Source organism: Salmo salar, chromosome ssa07 (assembly GCF_905237065.1).
Source record: "Salmo salar chromosome ssa07, Ssal_v3.1, whole genome shotgun sequence".
Taxonomy (NCBI): domain Eukaryota; kingdom Metazoa; phylum Chordata; class Actinopteri; order Salmoniformes; family Salmonidae; genus Salmo; species Salmo salar.
In genome coordinates this window covers 17,802,155-17,824,956 of record NC_059448.1, presented here as the reverse complement: position 1 = coordinate 17,824,956, position 22,802 = coordinate 17,802,155, and the positions used below count along the sequence as shown (strand labels likewise).

Genomic DNA, 22,802 nt, shown 5'->3' with positions numbered 1-22,802 from the left:
TGTATTTGCGCAAGAGATCATCAGGTAAGCCTATTTTATGACAATTCCACCAGATCACAGCATGACATTTGTTTTCCCTTTCACGCCGAATGGTTATCAAAAGGGAGAGAGCTGGAAAGATTTCTCAAATGGGCTACTTTGAAGAACTATTTTCATTCTCAATGGACGTAAAAACAGATTTTGTTTTCAGCAAGTTTGAAGTGAAGAAAAAAAATTACTTTGAGAAGCTCCACAGCTCATTTGTGGCGGTGAGTTAAGACAATTAGAAATACTATCAGATCCCCAAATGGGCACATTTTTAAGTCTACGTTTGCACGCAGGGCAGATAGCCTAGGCCTACTTCTATGCGTATTCAGGTGCACGTCCTTACTCAACATTGACAGGAGCACTCCAAACAAAACACAATGAATAAATGTAAAACTCATATATGGAATGAAATAAACCAAAACTTGTTTCTCACAAGTGTAGCCTAGGTTGTACGCTCTGCAAACAATGTGTCCACTCCGACAGCGAGAACTGTAAGACTAATAATAGTACTATATTGAATGCATTAACAGAAATTACGTTAACCAAACAAACATTGTTGATTAGAAATGATGGGAATTAACGGTAAAATGTACTACCTGTGATACTGGTGTGCCATCCCCATGGCCTGCACAATGGATTAATCCTCTGAGACAAGCGTCAATCAAGACATTTACCATACATTTTATTAAACATTTTTTTGCAACTGCTCAACTAAAAAAAAATGCTTGGCCGACCAACGGCCTATCGACCAAACAATCGATCAGTCGACTATAATGGGGTCAGCCCTAGATGGAAAAACACATTTCAAAACAATACGCTCATCTACACCCCAGCTCTGAATTTCCATAAAGCCAATGTGAGAATAATGCTACAGTAGAACCCATTAGGGAGGCCATTACTGAGAGCTAACGGCATCGGCATGAAGGCATTAGAACACGCCTAGGCTCAAGTCCTCAAAACTCCATGACAGGTTTAATATCACTTTCTGTGAACACTTCCTAGGTTTGTGATGATTTGTGTTAAAGCTGCAATATGTATCTTTTTTTGGGGGCGACCCGACTAAATTCACATAGAAAAGTGACAGATCTATAACTCATTCTCATTGAAAGCAAGTCTAAGAAGTGGTAGATCTGTTCTATGTGCGCTATTTCTATTGCTTCCCATTCTTAATTTAAATGTTTGTGTCTTTTTACTTTAGGTTTTGTACACCAGCTTCAAACAGCTGAAAAAAATATTCTGGGGTATTGACAGTGGTTTAGACTGAAAACTGAAATTAGGCAGACTATTCAAATTTTAGCAACCAGGAAATGGCGATTTCTGGATATTGCACCTAATAGTGTGTTAATACAGGCCATTACATTAGCCACAACCTGTTATAGATGCTTACATCCAGATTTAAAGCATCATGGGTGATGGGACTATGAATGCATTAAAAATGCACTATGGTTCATAGAAAGTTTTACCAAAGTTGATTTCTCCCAGATGAGGGGAACAGTCGTATATTTAGGATTCCCTGACCCTCCCTACTGTACTTTCCAAGATTGTCTATCATTTTATTTCTCACTTAAAAAACAAGTCCAGTTTATGTCCAAGCAAGTATGCACAACGGAACTGATGTTTTGTATGTTTTATCAACAAGTGCTTGGCTTAGATAATAGTTTGCTCTACAAGTTTGTTACCATGCGTGTACATGCTTGCTTGTCATCATGCCCAGCTGCACAATGTCATTGTGGTCAGAAGCCCTGTGGTTCCATGACAACAGGTCTGTGGGTAGCCACAGCAGGGCCAGACAGAAGCAGCATTGAGCTGAGTGTATCTAGGCCGAGCACACTTCATGTCACCCACATATTCACCATTACTGTAACCTTGTCGTCCATCAAAACAGCAGCAGTTAAAAATAGCAGAACACAGGACATAGCAAATCATCTCCTCAAAGAAATCACCTGCAGCATTCAATCTAAGGAGGTTCTGAGCCAGCCAGCCATTGAGTTTAGCACACCAACTCAGATACCCCTGCACTTTTACAACAATCTGTGCTATTTTCAACAGAACACTTCACAGAGAGGAGCGTCATGGATTGTTGTGCGCTTGTGCTCAGATACTGTACCAATCACAAGCCCGAGAAACTGATACCATGACCTCGTTGACCATATCAAGTCATATGGCATACCATTGGGGAAATCATAAGACGATACAAAGCCCAGATCAAGGAAGCCAATGTTGGGATCAGGTTAAAAACAAAGGCTATGAAACAACATTAAACTGAATGAATTCATAACGCAGTTGACTGGCTTTATTTTACTGTGTAAACACTGGACATTGTTTTATCCAAATGTTTTATTCATACAGCATCAGAAGAAATAAGGAAGTAGATATGAATCGGTTTTGCCATGTGAATCGCTTGTAAATATTTCAGCATCGCAAGTTCATTTCAAACAATAATTAACTTCCACATGACCATCAAAGATACCTGTACTGTATAGAAAGGTGCTCCTCCTTCTGCAGATGAACAGGACCCTCTCGAACAGGAGACTAATGCCATGGCGAAGTTCACAGCGCTGTCTCCTACTTGTGAGCACTGTCTTCTGCGCTCAGCGGACACAAAGCCCTTCCTAGAGGCCCAACTTCATCCTCTTAAAACCCCTACAGGAGACGGCAAATCCACGGATCCTTACTCTTACAGGAGACCGACGTGAAACACGTTCCTCCTACACTTTAAAAATAAAAAGGTTCCTGGAGTATCCTTTAAGGGTTGTTCAAATTGAAACTGTGGGGGAACCTCTTTTAATGATTCCTCAAAGAAACTTTTGAAGAACCTTTTGGGTCAATTTTTTTTCACTATCCCCCACCCACCCTCCCTTATTATTATTAATAATAATAATAATAATAATAATATGCATAACAATAACACCATATTTTAGTTGTCAGTGTTTATTATGATTTTAGTGGCAAAGCAGAATAAAAAAATCTAAATATGAGGTAAACTCCTAGCAGAGCCCCCAGTATAATGGGTATATCCTCTGGCGTGTTGATGTTAGTGTTGATGTTCTCCGTATCCACAGCCCAGAATGATTTCGCAGTGCATGGTCATTGAACAGGTTTCCTGTTATATTCATCAGAGGGTGAAGTCTGTGAATCCACTTTTTTTTATTATACAGATGATTAACGAAACATGCACACAACATTGTTCATACCTTTGTTTTTGTAGTAAATGTGAATGAAAAAAGCTGTTTTGATAATGGTTTTCATACACATACCTTCTCCATAACGTAGAGGCCTATGGGATATTCATTGAAGAGGAATGGGAGGTGGATGGTCATTGTGCTCTGCATAACATAATACCAATTGCCATACCTTTGTATGCCTCCTCGTCTGTATAAATGCAGACATACACACAAAAGTGAGCAATTCAGTCATCTGCACCCAACACTGCTAGCTTTCAACATATTCTTACCTCTGATTGATATCCATTGAATTGTGTCCATTTTGGGTTTTAGAAAGATTTGCACAAATATGAAAAGATAGATGGTATCATCATAAAACAATATCAATTTAGATCATACAAGGGACAAACCTTACCTTAAATTGAGGAGATCTTAAAATGCTCCAGTTAAGTGCCTGCACCTGCTGTCCTTTCAAATTAAAATACAAATGTTTCAGTTGGGTTCCTGCAAGAACCCCCACCAATTAAGGAGGTTCCTTGATTAACCCCACCTCCTTTGTCATTCTTGGAAGAACCTTTTGGGGGCAATTTTCAGTGCCACAAACCCTGAAGTTTTTTGAAGAACTTTGAGGCTCTTAGATGAACCCTTGTTGAACCCCACATTTTTAGAGTGTATATAGAGGACATGGGTGCCAAGGGAAACTACGTTGGAACAGAACCCACCTCTCAAGGTCCGCAGACATACGCACAACTTCTCCAGAACCTGGATCGGGAAGCTGCTACCCAGGAGTGCCTTTGGCTGTGGTGTGACGGGTCCAGGTTTTACTACCGCGACTGGGACAACCTACAGCCTGATAACTACCATGAGAACTGTACGCATGTGAACTGGGGAGAAGAGAAACGCTGGAATTATTGTATCTGCAGTGTGAAGTTACCTTCTGGTTTGTGCCATGAAACTATGAGCTCTCCGACATCTTAATTGAGAAGTCTATTTTGTTTGGTTTTCTATTTATGACACATTAAATTGGTCACATGACTAACAGAAAAAACACACCATTGTTTCTCTCACTGCATTTTGTTTTGTAACATCCACCTTGTATATACTGGAAATAAGGGCAGTTTGATATCAATAATGTGTCATCAAATTAAAAATAAAGGATCACTTCCATATTCAAACCGACTATGCATGTTAGTGTCAGCCAGGCTACACAACCTCACCCTACAAACTAATGTACAATAAGCATGTAAAGAATATAATCATCTGAAAGGGCTGCTGTATCCTAATAATGTAATACAATTACCATTTATTTTCATACTACAGTATTAATTATGCACTAATGGTAATTATTTCCCAAATGAGAGTTCAGCACTTTTTAATGGGAATTGTCAATACTCTAGGGAAGAACCAACTCAGCATAACTGTAATGAATAGTGAGAGCAGTGTAGTCCATTGTAGCGTGTTTTCCCTCTCTCCCCAGATCAGCCTTTTCACCTGTTAAATGGAGCATGGCACTACAGCCTGAGTTGAAAGCCACTTGACTGAACATGAGTCACGACACAGAGGAACCTTTTCCCACTCTTCTCCCTCCTCAGGCCGTGTTCTGAGTCAATGTGTCGGAATGTCTGCATAAATGATTCAGCCGAGCGGTGCCTGCTATCTGCAGATAACAAGTGGCTCTTTTACTGGTCAGCGTGTTCCAAAGACACTGTATAAGCCACCTGGTGATTAGGCCTCTGTCCGTGAAGGGCTGTGTATCATTGTGGCAATAGAGCACAAGACAAAATAGACAAAGTACTGTACATCGTACAGGGCACAACTATTTTCTGAGGGGCTCCCTTTTCTCAGCTCACTAGCCAAAGGCTAGCTGGGGTCAGAATTTACACAGACGGCGACAAATGTCCAGTCGTGAAAAAGTACACCCCCTGGAAAGTTTATTTTTTGTACAAATTTGGACACATGGATATTTGAGCTAAATTCCCACCACATTCATTTAAAAAGGTAACCAGATTTAACCAAAAAAATTATACTTTGAAAATGTTATGCAATTAAAATAAACAAAAATGTATTTTCCTTATGCGGAAAAAGTTAGCACACCCCTAACTTTACCATCACATAAAATGGCTAAAATTAGAATCAGGTGCACCAAAACCAGTGCAAATGATTAGAAAATCCTTAGAGAGAAACTTGTAGATTAGAAACTTGGTCTGATTTGGTCTTAACCATATGGGTGTGTGGTAACACATCATGCCAAGATCAAAAGACCTACCCAAGGCCCTCCGAAGAAAGACTGTTGATGCCCATGAGTCCGGGAGGGGTTACAAATCAATTTCCAAGCAATTCAAGTACATCATCCCACTGTCCGACGGCTCATCTACAAATGGAGAAATCCCACCAAATTCAGTCCAAGAGCTGACAGAAAGATACTCATAGAAGTCTCTAAGAACCCCAGGGTAACATCAAGTGATCTACAGGCCTCTCTTGCCACAATCAATGTCAAAGTGCATGAGTCAACTGTCAGAAAGAGACTGCACAGACTTGGCCTACATGGGAGGTCAGGAAGGAAGAAGCCTCTGCTCTCCAAAAATAATATCAAGACAAGACTGACGTTTGCCAGAAAACAGCTGGGTAAAGACCAAAACTACTGGAACAATGTGCTCTGGACAGTCAAAGGTGGAGTTGTTTGGCCGCAATGCCAGATGCCATGTTTGGCGAAAACAAAACATTGCCTTTGAACAGAAGAACCTCACACCAACTCTAAAGCATGGAGGCGGTGGCATTATGGTTGGGGGCTGCTTTGCTGACTCGGGGCCTGGCCAACTTGCCATCATTGAGACAACCATGAATTTTGTGTTGTACCAGAGAATTCTTGATGAGAATGTGAGGCTATCTTTCAAAAAAGCTGAAGCTGAACCGAACATGGATCTTGCAACAGGACAATGATCCAAAACACAAAAGCAAAGCTACAACAGTGTCACGCCCTGATCGGTTTCACCTGTCCTTGTCTCCACCCCCTCCAGGTGTCACCCATCTTCCCTATCATCCCGTGTATTTATACCGGTGTTCTCTGTCTGTTTGTTGCCAGTTCGTCTTGTTCGTTCAAGCTAACCAGCATTTTTCCTGTCAGCTCCTATCGTTTCCCAGCCTCTCTTTCCTCGTCCTCCTGGTTCTTGACCTTTGCATGGCCTGACCCTGTACCCACCCGCCTGACCTCTCTGCCTGATCCTGAGTCTGCCTGCACCTTCGCTCCACCTCTGGATAACTGAACTCTGCCCGTCCCTGATCCTGAGTCCGCCTGCCATCCTGTACCTTTGCCTTACCCTGGATTTCGACCCCTGCCTGCCTTGACCTATTTTGCCTGCCCGTGTTGCTACAATAAACATTGTTACTTCGACTGCCTGCATCTGGGTCTTACCTTGATTCCTGACAAACAGAATGGAGGGTTATGGAATGGCAGAGTTAAAGCCCAGATCTCAATCCTATCGAAATGTTGTGGGGGGACTTGAAGCGGGCCGTGCACGCAAGAAAGCCCTCGAACATGACACAGTTGAAGCAGTACCGTAAAGAAGAGTGGCCAAAAATTCCTCCCAGTCGATGTAAGAGACTGATAAAAAGTTACAAGAAATGGCTACATTAAGTTATTTCAGCCAAAGGGTGCAACATAAGCTATTGAAGCTAGCGGTGTAGTTATTTTTTCCACACTATGGAATTGCATTTCTGTTGATTTTTTATGAATAAATGATTGCAAAGTATAATCTTTCAGTGTTGTCAATAGTGTTGAAGTGAAGATTACATATCCAGCTGTCCAAATATGAAAATGAAAGGCAACTTTCCTGGGAGTGTACTTACTTTTTCACACGACTGTACATCAGGAATGAATGAATGCAGCACGTAACAGTTCTATGTGGTTTGGCCCCACGACATGATAGCTGTTGTAAATCTCACTGTCTTTAAATAAATGGAGCCGTAACCATTTGTTTTATGACAGATTTTGCAAACAGCATTGTGGAAAACATGCTTGCTAAAAATCCATATGCATTCTGCCTAAAATACAATACCCATTTGGTTTTAAATCATAATGTATAAGGGTGCTGCTGTCACATTCATTAAACCGATTGAATCACAATGCTGTGAAAATATAGAAAAGATGGATGTAATGTGGCTTTAAGTCTAAATCCCCTATGGCCACGTAGCCTTTAGTCTAAGAATTGGGGCAATGTAAGGTATATGCTCATTCGGCAAATTGGTTGCATACTGATGAGGGCATTACACACTAAGTATATACAGTGCATTTGGAAAGTAGTCAGACCCCTTCCCTTTTTCCACATTTTGTTACGTTACAGAATTATTTTAAAATTGATACAAATATTTTTGTCCCCTCATCTACACACAGCACCCCATAATGACAAAGTGAAAACAGATTTTTTTTAAACATTTTTGCACATATATAAAATACTAAAAAATAAATACCTTATTTACATAAGTATTCAGACCCTTTGCTATGAGACTTGAAATTGAGCTCAGCTGCATCCTATTTCCATTGATCATCCTTGATGTTTCTACAACATGATTGGAGTCCACCTGTGGTATAATCAATTGATTGGACATGATTTGGAAAGGCACACACCTGTCTATATAAGGGCCCACAGTTGACAGTGCATGTCAGAGCAAAAACCAAGCCATGATGTCGAAGGACTTGTACATAGCGCTCCGAGACAGGATTGTGTCGAGTCACTGATCTGAGGAAGGGTACCAAAAAATGTCCCCAAGAACACAGTTGCCTCCATCATTCTTAAATGGAAGAAGTTTAGAACCACCAACACTCTTCGAGCTGGCCACTCAGCCAAACTGAGAAATCAGGGGAGAAGAGGCTTGGTCAGGGAGGTGACCAAGAACCCGATGGTCACTCTGACAGAGCTCCAGAGTTCCTCTGTAGAGATGGGAGAACCTTCCAGAAGGACAACCATCTTTGCAGCACTCCACCATTCAGTCCTTTATGGAAGAGTGGCCAGACAGAAGCCACTCCTCAGTTAAAGGCACATGACAGCCCGCTTGGAGTTTGCAAAAAGGCACCTAAAGGACTCAGACCATGAGAAACAAGATTCTCTGGTCTGATGAAACCAAGATTGAACTCTTGGGCCTAAATGGCAAAACGTCACATCTGGAGGAAACCAGGCACCATCCCTACGGTGAAGCATGGTGGTGGCAGCATCATGCTGTGGGGATGTTTTTCAGCGGAGGGACTGGGAGACTCGTCAGGATTGAGGGAAAGATTAACGGAGCAAAGTACACAGATATCCTTGATGAAAACCTGCTCCAGAGCACTCAGGACCTCAGACTGGTTCGAAGGTTCACCTTCCAACAGGACCACAACCCTAAGCACACAGCAAAGACAACGCAGGAGTGGCTTCTGGACAAGTCTCTGAATGTCCTTGAGTGGCCCAGCCAGAGCCTGGACTTGCACCTGGTCAAACATCTCTGGAGAGAACTGAAAATAGCTGTGCAGCAATGCTCCCCATCCAACCTGGCAGAGCTTGGGAGGATATGCAGAGAAGAATTGGAGAAACTCCCCAAATACAGGTGTACCAAGCTTGTAGCATCAAAGCTGCTTCAACAAAGTACTGAGTAAAGGGTCTGAAAACATATGTAAATGTGATATCAGTTTTTATTTTTGATACATTTGCAAGAAAAAAAAACTGTTTTTGCTTTGTCATTATGGGGTATTGTGTGTGATTGACAATGGGGGGAAAAAAACAATTTAATACATTTAGAATAAGGCTGTAACGTAACAAAATGGGGAAAAAAACAATTTAATACATTTAGAATAAGGCTGTAACGTAACAAAATGTGGAAAAAGTCAAAGGGTCTGAATACTTTCCAAATGCACTGTAAGAGACTAAGTTGTGTCTCTTACCTAACTGAGACTTGCTTCCCTGTGGCTCAGTTGGTAGAGCATGGTGTTTCAAACGCCAGCATGGTGTGTGCAACGCCAGGGTTGTGTGTTCGATTCCCATGGGGGGCCAGTACAATTTTATTTATTTTTTTATTTTAAAAAATGCATGAAATGAAATGTATGAATTCACTACTGTAAGTCACTCTGGATAAGAGCGTCTGCTAAATGACTAAAATGTAAATGTAAATGTAAAGGGCAAGAAGGTAAAGACAACAATACATCACGCGAAGTAGCCAAAACTGTCAGTAAGAATGTCCATGATTAAGTTTTTGAATGAAGAGATTGAGATAAAACTGTCCAGTTTGAGTGTTTGTTGCAGCTCGTTCCAGTCGCTCGCTGCAGCGAACTGAATGACGAGCAACCCAGGGATGTGTGCACCTTGGGGACCTTTATCAGAATGTGACTGGCAGAACGGGTGTTGTATGTGGAGGATGAGGGCTGTAGTAGATATCTCTGATAATCTACGCTTAACAAAAATATAAACGCAGCAATTTTCTAAGATTGTACTAAGTTACAGTTGACACAAGGAAATCAGCCTTAAATTCATTAGGCCCTAATCTATGGATTTCACATTACTGGGAATACAGATATGCATCTGTTGGTCACAGATACTTTTAGAAAATAAAGATAATGGCGTGGATCAGAAAACCAGTCAGTATATGGTGTGACCACCATTTGCCTCATGCAGCACGACATCTCCTTCGCATAGAGTTGATCAGGCTGTTGATTGTGGCCTGTGGAATGTTGTCCCACTCCGCTTCAATGGCTGTTCCTGGATATTGGCGGGAACTGGAACACGCTGTCATACACGTCGATCCAGAGCATCCCAAACATGCTCAATGGGTGACATGTCTGGTGAGTATGCAGGGCATGGAAGAACTGGGACATTTTCAGCTTCCAGAAATTGTGTACAGATCCTTGTGACATGGGGCCGTGCATTATCATGCTGAAACATGAGATGATGGCGGCGGATGAATGGCACCACAATGGGCCTCTGGATCTCGTCATGGCATCTGTGTGCATTAAAATTTTCCATTGATAAAATAAAATAGTGTTCGTTGTCCATAGCTTAAGCCTGCCCATACCATAACCACACCTCCACCATGGGGCACTGTGTTCACCCCTTTGACATCAGCAAACCGCTCACCCACACGACGCCATTCACGATGTCTGCCATCTGCCAGGTACAGTTGAAACCGGGATTAATCCATGACCACTGGCACTTCTCCATCGTGCCAGTGGCCATCGAAGGTGAGCATTTGCCAACTCAAATTGGTTACGATGCTGATCAGCAGTCAGCTCAAGACCCTGGTGAGGAAGATGAGCACGCAGATGAGCTTCCCTGAGACAGTTTCAGACAGTTTGTGCAGAAATTCTTCGGTTGTGCGAACACACAGTTTCGTCAGCTGTCCGGGTGGCTGGACTCAAACAATCCCACAGATGAAGAAGCCGAATGTGGAGGTCCTGGACCGGCATGGTTAGGGAGGAGAATGCACACCAGCCAGAGAATGAGGGACAAACGACAATCTGTGAAGCCACCACGTGAAGAAAAGGAAATCTGCAGAGGAGCCAGCTTGGTTTAAAGATTACAGGGTGGAGGTTGGTACATCACAGCATGCAGCTGAAAAAAGGGCACTGGAAGCACAGACACGGCACACAGAGAAGATGGCCATGATGAAACAACTTCCTGTTCACCGTGTAGCATGACCCGGAGCACACCATCTATGGTATCATCAATGACATCCTGCTCTCAAAAACAGATTAAACATAGTTTATTACCCCAAAAAAAGCAGTCACGCCCTCTCTGTTTACAGCCTTTTTTTATTTGTGAACAGTTTCATCGTTCGTAAATTCGTCATTATCAAGCGCTCTAGACGCTCGAACCAGAGTGCTCACATTTCAGAGTAGAGCGTCCAGAGGGAAGTTTCCGAACGCACCCTATGCCCAGACAAGGTACAGGGTAGCTGAGGAATGCTCAACTCAGTTCTCTTATATCAAGGCAGAGTTTAATTTTGATAACTAGTCACAGGATTTGCTAGCATCAACATCGAGTCACCATCAGTCCATTCTTGTCAAACTTGAAAACGCTTACCTGTACCTGTTTGTCCTGTACAACTGCGGTCCTTCCGCTGGGTGCGGAAATTCATACTTTTAATAACAACGAATACAACTTTTTTCCTGCATTTGGGTCCGTGCTATCAGGGCGTCCCTACCCCATTGAAGTTGAACTGTAAAATGGTTACGGTAAGGGTTATGGTTGGCTTATGGTTAAGGTTAGGGTAAGGGTTAAGGTTAGGGTTTAGGGTAGGTACGTCCCAAGGATCCCGGATAGCACAGACCCAATTGAATCTCAGCTTAAGTAGTACGTAGTACAAGCAACACAAGGAAAAAGGTTGGTGGTTGTATTCCAGTCCTGGAGGGCCGAATCCCTACTGTTTTTTGTTTCTACCTGGTAGTTAATTGCATGATGCTAAATTAATCTGTTATAAGAGGGAGAGGATGAAATCCAGAAGAGTTTCTGCCCTCCAGGACCAACATTTAACAGCCCTGGTACGACAACGTTGGTTGCTAAATACAAAATCTGACACTACAACAACTACAGACCGAAAATAATGTCTGCATTTCTTGTCTATCAATGTGTAGCTTATGCCGAGTAATGAACTTGTAGAAATAAGACAATGATAGAGTTGGCAGACTCCTTTATTAGGGAGCTTTATTGGACTGCGGGTATAAATCATGACCACTAATTAACATGCCAAACCTTCCTCTACTTCAACAGTGTGGTAAAGCAGTTGCACTTCCATCTGCAGTGCACCCAAAAACAATGAAAACATTTCTTGGTAAAATGAGAAATATCAAATCTCTTGACCACTTGCACAGTCATGTTGGGACCGAATCCATTTGCACAAAATGTGAAATCTTAACAAGTTTGACCAAAACATATGATTGATTTTAGTGGAGTTTAGGGTAGTGAAACTTTTCCACAGTAAAACTGATTCCTATTGTGCATGGTAGTGTGATAGTGTTCCTTTTCTCTTAACCAATGAGATTGACTATTCAAATGGTTATTTCACAATATCAAATACAGTATGTTCCAAATGGAAATATGCTTCCAGAAAACGGGTTAGCGGAACGCTAGCGACAAACAAGGAGTATGTCAATGTAGAAAATCAATGTACACCGAACAAAAATATAAACACATGTAAAGTGTTGGCCCCATGTTTCATGAGCTGAAATAAAAGATTCCAGAAATGTTGCATATGCACAAAAAGCTTATTTCTTTCTAAATGTTGTGCACAAAGGGTATCTGTGACCAGATGCATATGTGTATTCCCAATCATGTGAAATAAATAGATTCATTAATTTATTTCAATTGGCTGATTTTCCTTAAACTGTAACTCAGTAAAATCATTGAAATTGTTGCATGTTGCATTTATATTTTTGTTCAGTGTATATAACGGTACATCGTCATCAGAGGTGAGGACATGACAATAAGCCTCTCTATCCATCTGTCCAATCACAGCACTCAGAACATAAAGAATCCAATTGGACAGGCCATTCCACTGTACATAGATAATTTTACTTAATTGCGTGTTATGCTCCGCCTCCTACATCATATATCAAACTTGAACCGTGACCTCATGAAATGTTCTTCTTCCAAAGCTTTCAGACAGGACATAAATGAAGAGTTAAGAGCGCGGGGACGATGAATGTTTCACATTAGAACATCTATCGCTGACTTGATGGTTGTAGATGTAGCGTGACATATTGGTACTTATCAGGATATGGTCAGACAGACGTCTATAGTTTAACACTGTACATATAAGGCTTGGCTACATTCTCTGACACTAAGAGAATGGGCGGCAGGTAGCCTAGTGATTAAGCGCAATGGGTCAGTAACCGAAAGGTAGCTGGTTCAAACCCAGGGGCTGACTAGGTGAAACATCTGTTTATGTGCCCTTGAGCAAGGCACTTAACCCTAATTGCTCTGGTAAGTCGCTCTGGATAAGAGTGTCTGCTAAATGAATAAAAATGTAAGAAGCCTACAGCACTACAGTGAAGGAGACTGGCACTTTGTCCCTCGGTGGCACTGCCTGTTTGGCATGTGTAACCGATGTGAAATGGCTAGTTAGTTAGCGGTGGTGTGCGCTAATAGCGTTTCAATCGAGAGACGTCACTCGCTCTGAGACCTGAAGTAGTTGTTTCCCTTGCTCTACAAGGGCTGTGGCTTTTGTGGCACGATGCTTCGTGGGGTGTCAGTTGTTGATGTGTGCAGAGGGTCCCTGGTTCAAGCCCAGGGACCCTCTAAATCTGAAGCTATACTGTTACACATGCCCATCCAAGGAAGTCAAACAGAGTGAAATTTGTGGCGTAAACAAGCCTAGGAGTTGATTATCTAAACATGAAAGGCAGTCCATTCTCATTTTGGCCTCCAGCAATCATAAACTCACTCCTTCTGTTCACTCTTCCCTGCGCTGTTTATTTCTGCCACAACCGCATATACACTCCACCAGCCCACTCCCTCCCCATCTGCCTCTCTCAATCTCTCCCTCCTTATCTGCCTCTCTCAATCTCTCCCTCCCTCTCTCTCTTTCTCACTGTCTTGCTCTCTGGCCTGAGTCAGGCGGCAGGCGGTCATCCTAGCAGATGCTTCCCAACATGACAACCCAACGGGAAAAACAAAAGCTGGCTCCAAAGCAAACAAAACCTGGTGGAGAGCGCCTGTTTTTTTTTTGGAGGGGGATTACATTTTTCTAAATCTGATCATGAAATCAGCCTAGTAAGTAACTAGCTAGTCTTTTTAAGTAAAATAGTGCTCACCTGCTATGTATAATGGTGTTCTTTCCCCTATAGAAAACCACATGCCGTCATCTTATCGCTGGTCAAGGAAAACGAAATATACAGTTGAAGTCGGAAGTGTACATACACTTAGGTTGGAGTCATTAAAACTTGCTTTTCAACCACTCCACAAATGTCTTGTTAACAAACTATAGTTTTGGCAAGTCAGTTAGGACATCTACTTTGTGCATGACACAAGTAATTTTTCCAACAATTGTTTACAGACAGATTATTTCACTTATAATTCCCTGTATCACAATTCCAGTGGGTCAGAAGTTTACATACACTATGTTGACTGTGCCTTTAAACAGCTTGGAAAATTCCAGAAAATGATGTCATGGCTTTAGAATCTTCTGATAGGATAATTGACATCATTTGAGTCAATTGGAGGTGTACCTGTGGATGTATTTCAAAGCCTACCTTCAAACTCAGTGCTTTGCTTGACATCATGGGAAAATCAAAAGAAATCAGCCAAGACCTCAGAAAAAAAATTGTAGACCTCCACAAGTCTGGTTCATCCTTGGGAGCAATTTCCAAATGCCTGAAGGTACCACGTTCATTTGTACAAACGATAGTACGCAAGTATAAACACTATGGGACCACGCAGCCATCATACCGCTCAGGAAGGAGGTGCATTCTGTCTCCTAGAGCTGAACGTACTTTGGTGCGAAAAGTGCAAATCAATCCCAGAACAACAGCAAAGGACCTTGTGAAGATGCTGGAGGAAACAGGTACAAAAGTATCTATATCCACAGTAAAACGAGACCTATATCGACATAACCTGAAAGGCCGCTCAGCAAGGAAGAAGCCACTGCTCCAAAACCGGCATAAAAAAATCCAGACTACGGTTTGCAACTGCACATGGGGACAAAGATCATACTTTTTGGAGTAATGTCCTCTGGTCTGATGAAACAAAAATAGAACTGTTTGGCCATAATGACCATCATTATGTTTGGAGGAAAAAGGGGGATGCTTGCAAGCCGAAGAACACCATCCTAACTGTGAAGCACGGGGGTGGCAGCATCATGGTGTGGGGGTGCTTTGCTGCAGGAGGGACTGGTGCACTTCACAAAATAGATGGCATCAATTATGTGGATATATTGAAGCAACATCTCAAGACCTCAGTCAGGAAGTTAAAGCTTGGTCTCAAATGGGTCTTACAAATGGACAATGACCCCAAGCATACTTCCAAAGTTGTGGCAAAATGGCTTAAGGACAACAAAGTCAAGGTATTGGAGTGGCCATCACAAACCCCTGACCTCAATCCCATAGAAAATGTGTGGGCAGAACTGAAAAAGTGTGTGTGTGTGTGAGCAAGGAGGCCTACAAACCTGACTCAGTTACACCAGCTCTGTCAGGGGGAATGGGCCAAAATTCACCCAACTTATAGTGGGAAGCTTGTGGAAGGCTACCCAAAACGTTTGACCCAAGTTAAAAAATGTAAAGGAAATGCTACCAAATACTAATTGAGTGTATGCAAACTTCTGACCCACTGGGAATGTGATGAAAGAAATAAAAGCTGAAATAAATCATTCCCTACTATTATTCTGACATTTCACATTCTTAAAACAAAGTGGCGATCCTAACTGGCCTAAAACAGGGAATCTTTAGTTGGATTAAATGTCAGGAATTGTGAAAAACTGAGTTTAAATGTATTTGGCTAAGGTGTATGTAAACTTCCTGACTTCAACTGTAGCTGGCAAATTATAGCATCACAAGATAAAACAATACAGAGAAATAGCAGCCGAACGCCTCCAGAATGCATCTTCCTCCACTGTAAAAGTTCAGTGGTGATCTGCTAGGGGAATGAATGAGGCAGGGATGACAGTCATCATTGCCCCAAAGGTACCCCAAGCTGGGTGGCTGGTTGTAGCTTTTTACACAAGGGACAATTCCATTCCAAGAAAAGTAAAGGGATAGTCCGAGTAATTTCAACCAATTACAAGTGCTGTCACTTGAGGGACGTGAAAAGCTTGATCTGCGTTTGCTAACAATGATCAACAACTGAAAGGGTGAGTGGCTTACTGGCCAGCCATCAGTTAGCTGATGCAATGCAATGACATGGCTAACCATTGTCAGCAATACGATTACAGGCAGAGTAGCCCAGCCTATTTATACATCACACGGATTGGAGGCAAGAACATTATATTGCATCATGGGTGGCCAATCCTCCTAGAGAGCCAATGGGGCTGCAAGTTTTTTTTCCAGCCCTGCTCTAACACCTAATTCAGCTAATTAATGTCCTGATTAGAACCTGCATGTACCTAGTAGCACTGCAGAATATCATTCTAACAAGAAGGTGTTCTGTACAAACACTGACTGGACAGATGCTCATTGTACAACAGAGTTAGTCAACATGTTTTAAATGTGCAACCAATCCCATTGTACAACTCCGAAATCTAAAACTGGCATCAAAATGGTCAAATTCTATAGGAAAGACAGTCTGTACATGAGCATGCTTTAACACCACATGATTCAAAAACCCCTTTACAAGAAATGACTAAGCAGCTAAAGGCACTGAATATGCAAATTAAAACAATTAGGCTAATCTTGACAGAGCATTTCTCGCAATACCGCAACATCAAATGAGTGCATTGTTAATTTGCCTTGTCAGTAGAGAGTTGAGGAAGTACAGAATTACCCAGTCGGAATAAATCACAGTTTCATATCTCACCTCAGAGTACATGTATGGGGAAAAGGAGATGGAGAAAACAATCGCATAAGAAACACTTTCTGCCTCCACAGACCACTTTAGAGAAAGTTGAGATCAGCACACTTTCTCCACTCACAGTTGGATTCCTTGAAATCCTTTGGTTCAAACGCCTAGTACGCAGGCATAATTAGGACCCAATCAAAGATGCACACAGCCAAAACAAACATTGACATGTGTGGAGGATCTGGTTAACTACTGTTCCATTTCTTTATGAGAGAAGCAATGAGCTGCCAGAGTGATTATCAGTGTGGAAGGCAACCAAGTTTTCTGATTAGAAAAGAAGCCTGCGTAGGAACGCAGGTGGTCACTTGCTCACTTCGAGAACAAACTGCATTTGTGTTGTCCATGACCTCTACCTCCCCTTGATGTCTCTCCGCGACACTAAAGGACACATGCAGTAGTTTTAGGGACGCATCTTAGTGATTTTGGGGGGGATTTAAGAATGTGCTTGGTAACACTACAGTATAAAAATGTGTTGTTACATCGTATTTAAGTAATTTCTTTGTAGATATATAGTAATGGAGTTGAGCAGGTAAGAGCAACAATGTTGATGGAGGGAATGTCAATTCAACTGTGTACGTTTTTATATCATGAAAAACATATTCCTCGACCTAAAACGGTCGACAAAGTTGTGGTCCTGACTACGGTAAACGAGTTTTATTTTTATCAAGCTGGCAGCAGAATATGCATTTATAGTAATCTGACAAAGTAGTCATTAAAGATCACTGCACGAATGCTGTGCCAAATTCAGTGTTACCAATGTTAATGTTTCACTTTCAAATCGTATAATGTACCATATAATTAATATATCATAAGCCATTAAAATGTAAATAGCTAAAAAAAAAAAATGTACTATTCAAACTAATATAGGCTACATTACAACAAAAAGGAAAGACCAACATTTTCCGCCTAATTAGGCTACAATAAATGTAAAATATATAGAACGCAATGGACGAAACCTCACGCAAGTGTTTCTATTCAAAAACAGCTGTTCAAATTGACAAGACAGGTAGGCTAGAGCTAAGTAGCTGTAGTATGTACACCAAATACTGTACATTTCACATTTCGTTCCTATAATATCGGAGAAGGCAAAAGTAGAAACATGACTCATTCAACATTTCATAATTTAGCAAACGTCTCCATGCAAAGCACTTCGAGGTAAACCCACGCCTCTGACACGCCAACTCCACCGGCATGCTTCGACTAGTATCAGCATCAACATATCAACCCCAAAGGCTGTATAATAAAACATGCAAATACTGTCCTACCAGTTGAACGCCCAGCAGCATCCACTCGGGCAGATATGCTTTCCACTCTCTTTGAATCCATGGTTATAAAAGTCGTTAGTTTAGTTTGAGCGACAGTCAGTAAATGACTTGGAGTACTGGAAAGTTGATGCTCCTTTGCCAACGAGTTGGTGCAGATTCTGCAGAAATCTTGCGCATGGCATTCTCATTGGGGGGCGAGCATACGACACATCAAAACTTCAGTCAGCTGCAATAAGAAAATGAGTCCATTTCTAAATTGGAATCAGAACCGGTTATTTGACATTACTTGTTATTATAACGACTGTTTAAGTTCTGTTTGTATAAGGTTTTATCAAAATGAGGGAATTTAATATTTTAAAGATTAGCCTTCTCATGAATCTACATATATAGGTATTGGGCCCTTTCTGTAGAAAAATAGCCAAACAAGGTCAAGCAAAGTAACGTCTCACTGTTCATTCCAAATATCCTATAGTTTATATAGGATATGAAAAGGTGGCTCACAATGCAGGAGTATAATGTTACAGAGTCAATTATTTGCCATGCTGGGGGCCATTAACAAACAAACAAACAACACACACACACACACACACACACACACACACACACACACACACACACACACATTTGGTCTGCAGTTCTTGGTTTCAAGAACTGCACCACTGGGAATTTTCATTTTCTCTGTTTTTGACACACTGTCAGTCAGTGGTGGAAAAAGTACCCAATTGTCATACATGAGTAAAAGTAAAGATGGCTTAATAGAAAATGACTAAAAGTGAAAGTCACCCAGTCAAATTATACTTGAGTAAAAGTATTTGGTTTTAAATATACTTATGTATCAAAAGTCAATGTAATTGCTAAAATATACTTAAGTATCAAAAGTATAAATAGTTTGAAATTCCTTATATTAAGCAAACCAGACAGCACCATTTTCTGTTTTTTTTATTTTATTTTCAGATAGCCAGGAGCACACTCCAACACCCAGACATAGTTTACAAACCAAGCATGTGTTTAGTGAGTCTGCCAGATCACAGGCAGTAGGTGTGACCAGGGATGTTCTCTTGATAAATGTGTGAATTAGACCATTTTGCTGGCCTGCTAAGCATTCAAAATGGAACGAGTACTTTTGGGTGTCAGGGAAAATATATGGAGAAAAATAATATATATATTTTTTTTAGGAATGTAGTGAAGTAAAAGTTGTGAAAAATATAAATAGTAAAGTACAGATACTCCAAAAAACTACTTAACTTGTATTTTAAAGTGTTTTTACTTAAGTACTATACACCACTGCTGTCTGTTTACTCAAGTACAATGGACAGCTTGGGGTAATCATTGGTTTGAAATGGGAGGCAATTTACTCAGTTGATAGCAAAACTTGTTGACTTTGCCAGAAGTGTACCGACCCTACCATTACGCTTATTTTACCTGCACTAGGGTCTGAACGCAGTCCTGGTTATATTATGACACTGTGGAGCTGGTGCTCAATGGAGGGATGGGATATGTCCCTGTTCTCCAAATTAGAGGTCTTCTCGGATCCCAAAATTGAGATCCGAACAGAATTGGAGCCATGAAATTCCCATCCGAGATCGACAGGACCCATTCATTTTTTTTCTTCAATACCCGATCCACTTTTCTTTTCTTTTCAATACCTGATCCACTTTGGATCCAAGGTGGATTGGACCCAAAATATGTCAGAGATGAGAGAGAATCGGATCCAAATTGGGTCGGGTCTGTATCGGACCCAAATGGATCCCAAAGATAAAAAAATCGGATTTAATGCCACGAAAGCTAGTAAAACTGTTTTGACTTGTCTGACAGTGAACATTTCAATTTCATTTTATGAAAGCAGCCTGTTTAATCAGGATATTTTCTTCTTCAAAATATCATTTCGGATCTGGTCGTTGTTTTCACACAGTTCCGGGGTCCATGCGCACCGAGCGTTATCCGACCCGGGTTCTGAGGGTCAACTACAGCATTTTGGTTCCGACCCAGTTGGATACCGGGTCAGATCTCGGGTAATCTGGTTTGGGTATGTTCGTGAAGACATCTATTCCACATTTGACCTTAATCCACATTGCTCCATCAAAAAGATTGTAATACAGCTAGTTTTGCAGGAAAACTGACCTTTTCGTCCTCATGCAAGCTAGCCGTAGCCACATTGAACAACAAAGGAGCTGATTGGCTGACACTGCCATTCCAAAATGGCTGCGGTGGCCACTGCTAGCTAGCATGGGGACGAAAAGGGCAGCTGACACTATGTAGAAGGGACGATTACAATCCATTACAATCCTGATCACACATTACATTAAGATTGTATTTTCATATCCACAAAACATAACCACAGCACAACATGTGAGCTAATATTGACTTATATGGGGGAAAGCATTAGAGCAAATGTCATCAGTTACAGTTACTCCTTTCTGACATAATAATTAATAATGGTCTCTTGATGATTCATTAATACAATTGCACAATCTAGTATGCAAGTACGAAACATTAAAGATCCATGATGCTTATTGCAGACATGCCCTCCATCCACCCGACATGGGTATTATCAGATGCAAACGCAAAAGGAAGTCCAAATCAACGTATTCTTATACAATCTCCAATCATACTGTGATTCACATGAATACATGTTATGCGAGGGAGGGTAGGGGTGAGACTCATAGAAAATGCTAAATTCATCAGAGGAGATTCACTCATGAAATATTACAACTAATTAGCCCTGGCTAAATTCACACTGTACTACCTGAAAGGGAAAGTCACGTTCAATCAGTTTTTTTTTACAAAGTACCACAGTTAGACTAGTTACAATGTTTAGAAGATTGTAGAAAGTAATGTAATGGATAGCGCTTACATGACTCTCTATCAAGCTTGAGAGAGAATAATGTCTGTTCTACACAGAACTGTTCTATCTGAACATTCTACTGTATAGCATTGCGAAGGGTTGCAAAATTCCAGTATCTTTCCCAAAATTCCCGGGTTTTCCAGAAATCTTGGTTGGAAAATTCCTGGAATCAGGATGAAATAAACAGGAAATTCGGGAATCCTCCAACCTAGGAATTTTGGCAAACTTATTGGAATTTTGTAACCCTAGTTGCATACAAGCCTCACGTAGCAGGGTATACCATAGAAGATGTGTGTCCCACTTACACTATACATAAATATAAACACAACATGTAGTGTTGGTCCCATGTTTCATGAGCCAAAATAAAAGATCCCAGAATTGTTCCATATGCACAAAAACCTTTTCTCAGAAATGTTGTGCACTAATGTGTTTACATCCCTGTTAGTGAGCATTTCTCCTTTGCCAAGATAATCCATCCACCTGACAGGTGTGGCATATTAAGAAACTGATTAAACAGCATGATCATTACACAGGTGCACCTTGTGCAGGGGACAATAAAAGAGCACTCAAACTTTCAGTTTTATCAAACTACACAAGGCCATAGCGTGCAATTGGCATGCTCACTGCAGGAATGTCCACCAGAGCTGTTGCCAGAGAATTTAATGTTAATTTCCCTACCATAAGTCACCTCCATTATCGTTTTAGAGAATTTGGCAGTACATCCAAACAGCCTCACAACCGCAGATTACGTTTAACCACGCCAGGCCAGGACCTCCACATCCGGCTTCTTCACCTGTGGAATCGTCTGAGACCAGCCACCCGGACAGCTGATGAAACTGTGGGTTTGCACAACCAAAGAATTTCTGCACAAACTGTCAGAAACCGTCTCAGGGAAGCTAATCTGTGTGCTCATCATCCTCACCAGGGTCTTGACCTGACTGCAGTTCGGCATCATAACCGACTTCAGTGGGCAAATGCTCACCTTCGATGGCCACTGGAATGCTGGAGAAGGGTACTCTTCATGGATGAATCCCGGTTTCAACTGTACCGGGTAGATGGCAGACAGCGTGTATGGCGTCGTGTGGGTGAGCAGTATGCTGATGTCAACGTTATGAACAGAGTGTCCCATGGAGGCCGTGGGATTATGGTATAGGCAGGCATAAGCTATGGACAACAAACACAATTGCATTTTATAGATGGCAATTTGAATGCACAGATATATCGTGACAAGATCCTGAGGCAAATTGTCATGTCATTCATCCTCTGCCATCACCTCATGTTTCAGCATGATAATGCATGGCCCCATGTCGCAAGGATCTGTACACAATTCCTGGAAGCTGGCCTGCATACTCACCAGACATGTCACCCATTGAGCATGTTTGGGATGCTCTGGATCGACGTGTACGACAGTGGTTCCAGTTCGCTCCAATATCCAGCAACTTCACACAGCCACTGATTAGGAGTGGGACAACATCCCACAGGCCACAATCAACAACCTGATCAACTTATGTGAAGGAGATGTGTCCCGCTGCATGAGGCAAATGCTGGTCACACCAGATACTGAGTGGTTTTCTGATCTACACCCCTACCTTTTGTTTAAGGTATCTGTGACCAACAGATGCATATCTGTATTCCCAGTCATGTAAAATCCATAGATTAGGTCCTAATTAATTTATTTCAATTGACTGATTTCCTTATATGAACTATAAAATCTTTTAAGTTGTTGTATGTTGCATTTATATTTTTGTTCAGTGTAGATATGTCTTGTAAATACCACTGCCAGCACATTCACTTCTGTTGACATGAATAGCCTATGAATGTGTGCAAATGCTCTAGAGTCACATTGCAGTACATTAAATAAGATAGCTAGTTTACCCCAAAAGCTAGTGGTTCAGTCTGTCACGGTAGCTTCCCCTTCACATGCAACTTTGAGTGATTCTAACAGTAAGTAGTAACCTCCTGACCAGTACTTAAGTAAAACAAATATTTTAAAGTA

General features: G+C 41.4%; 1 protein-coding gene across 1 annotated transcript in view; it reads right to left on the bottom strand.

Moving 5' to 3' along the window:
- The window catches only part of LOC106608614 (Kv channel-interacting protein 4), a 266,063-nt gene extending 247,566 nt beyond the window's left edge, over positions 1 to 18,497 (bottom strand). Inside the window, exon 1 of the mRNA XM_014206655.2 lies at positions 17,962 to 18,497. Within this exon, the coding sequence (XP_014062130.1) occupies positions 17,962 to 18,022 (61 nt within the window). The 5' untranslated portion in view covers positions 18,023 to 18,497. The remainder of the gene's footprint in view (positions 1 to 17,961) is intronic.
- Between the last annotated feature and the right edge of the window lie 4,305 nt (positions 18,498 to 22,802).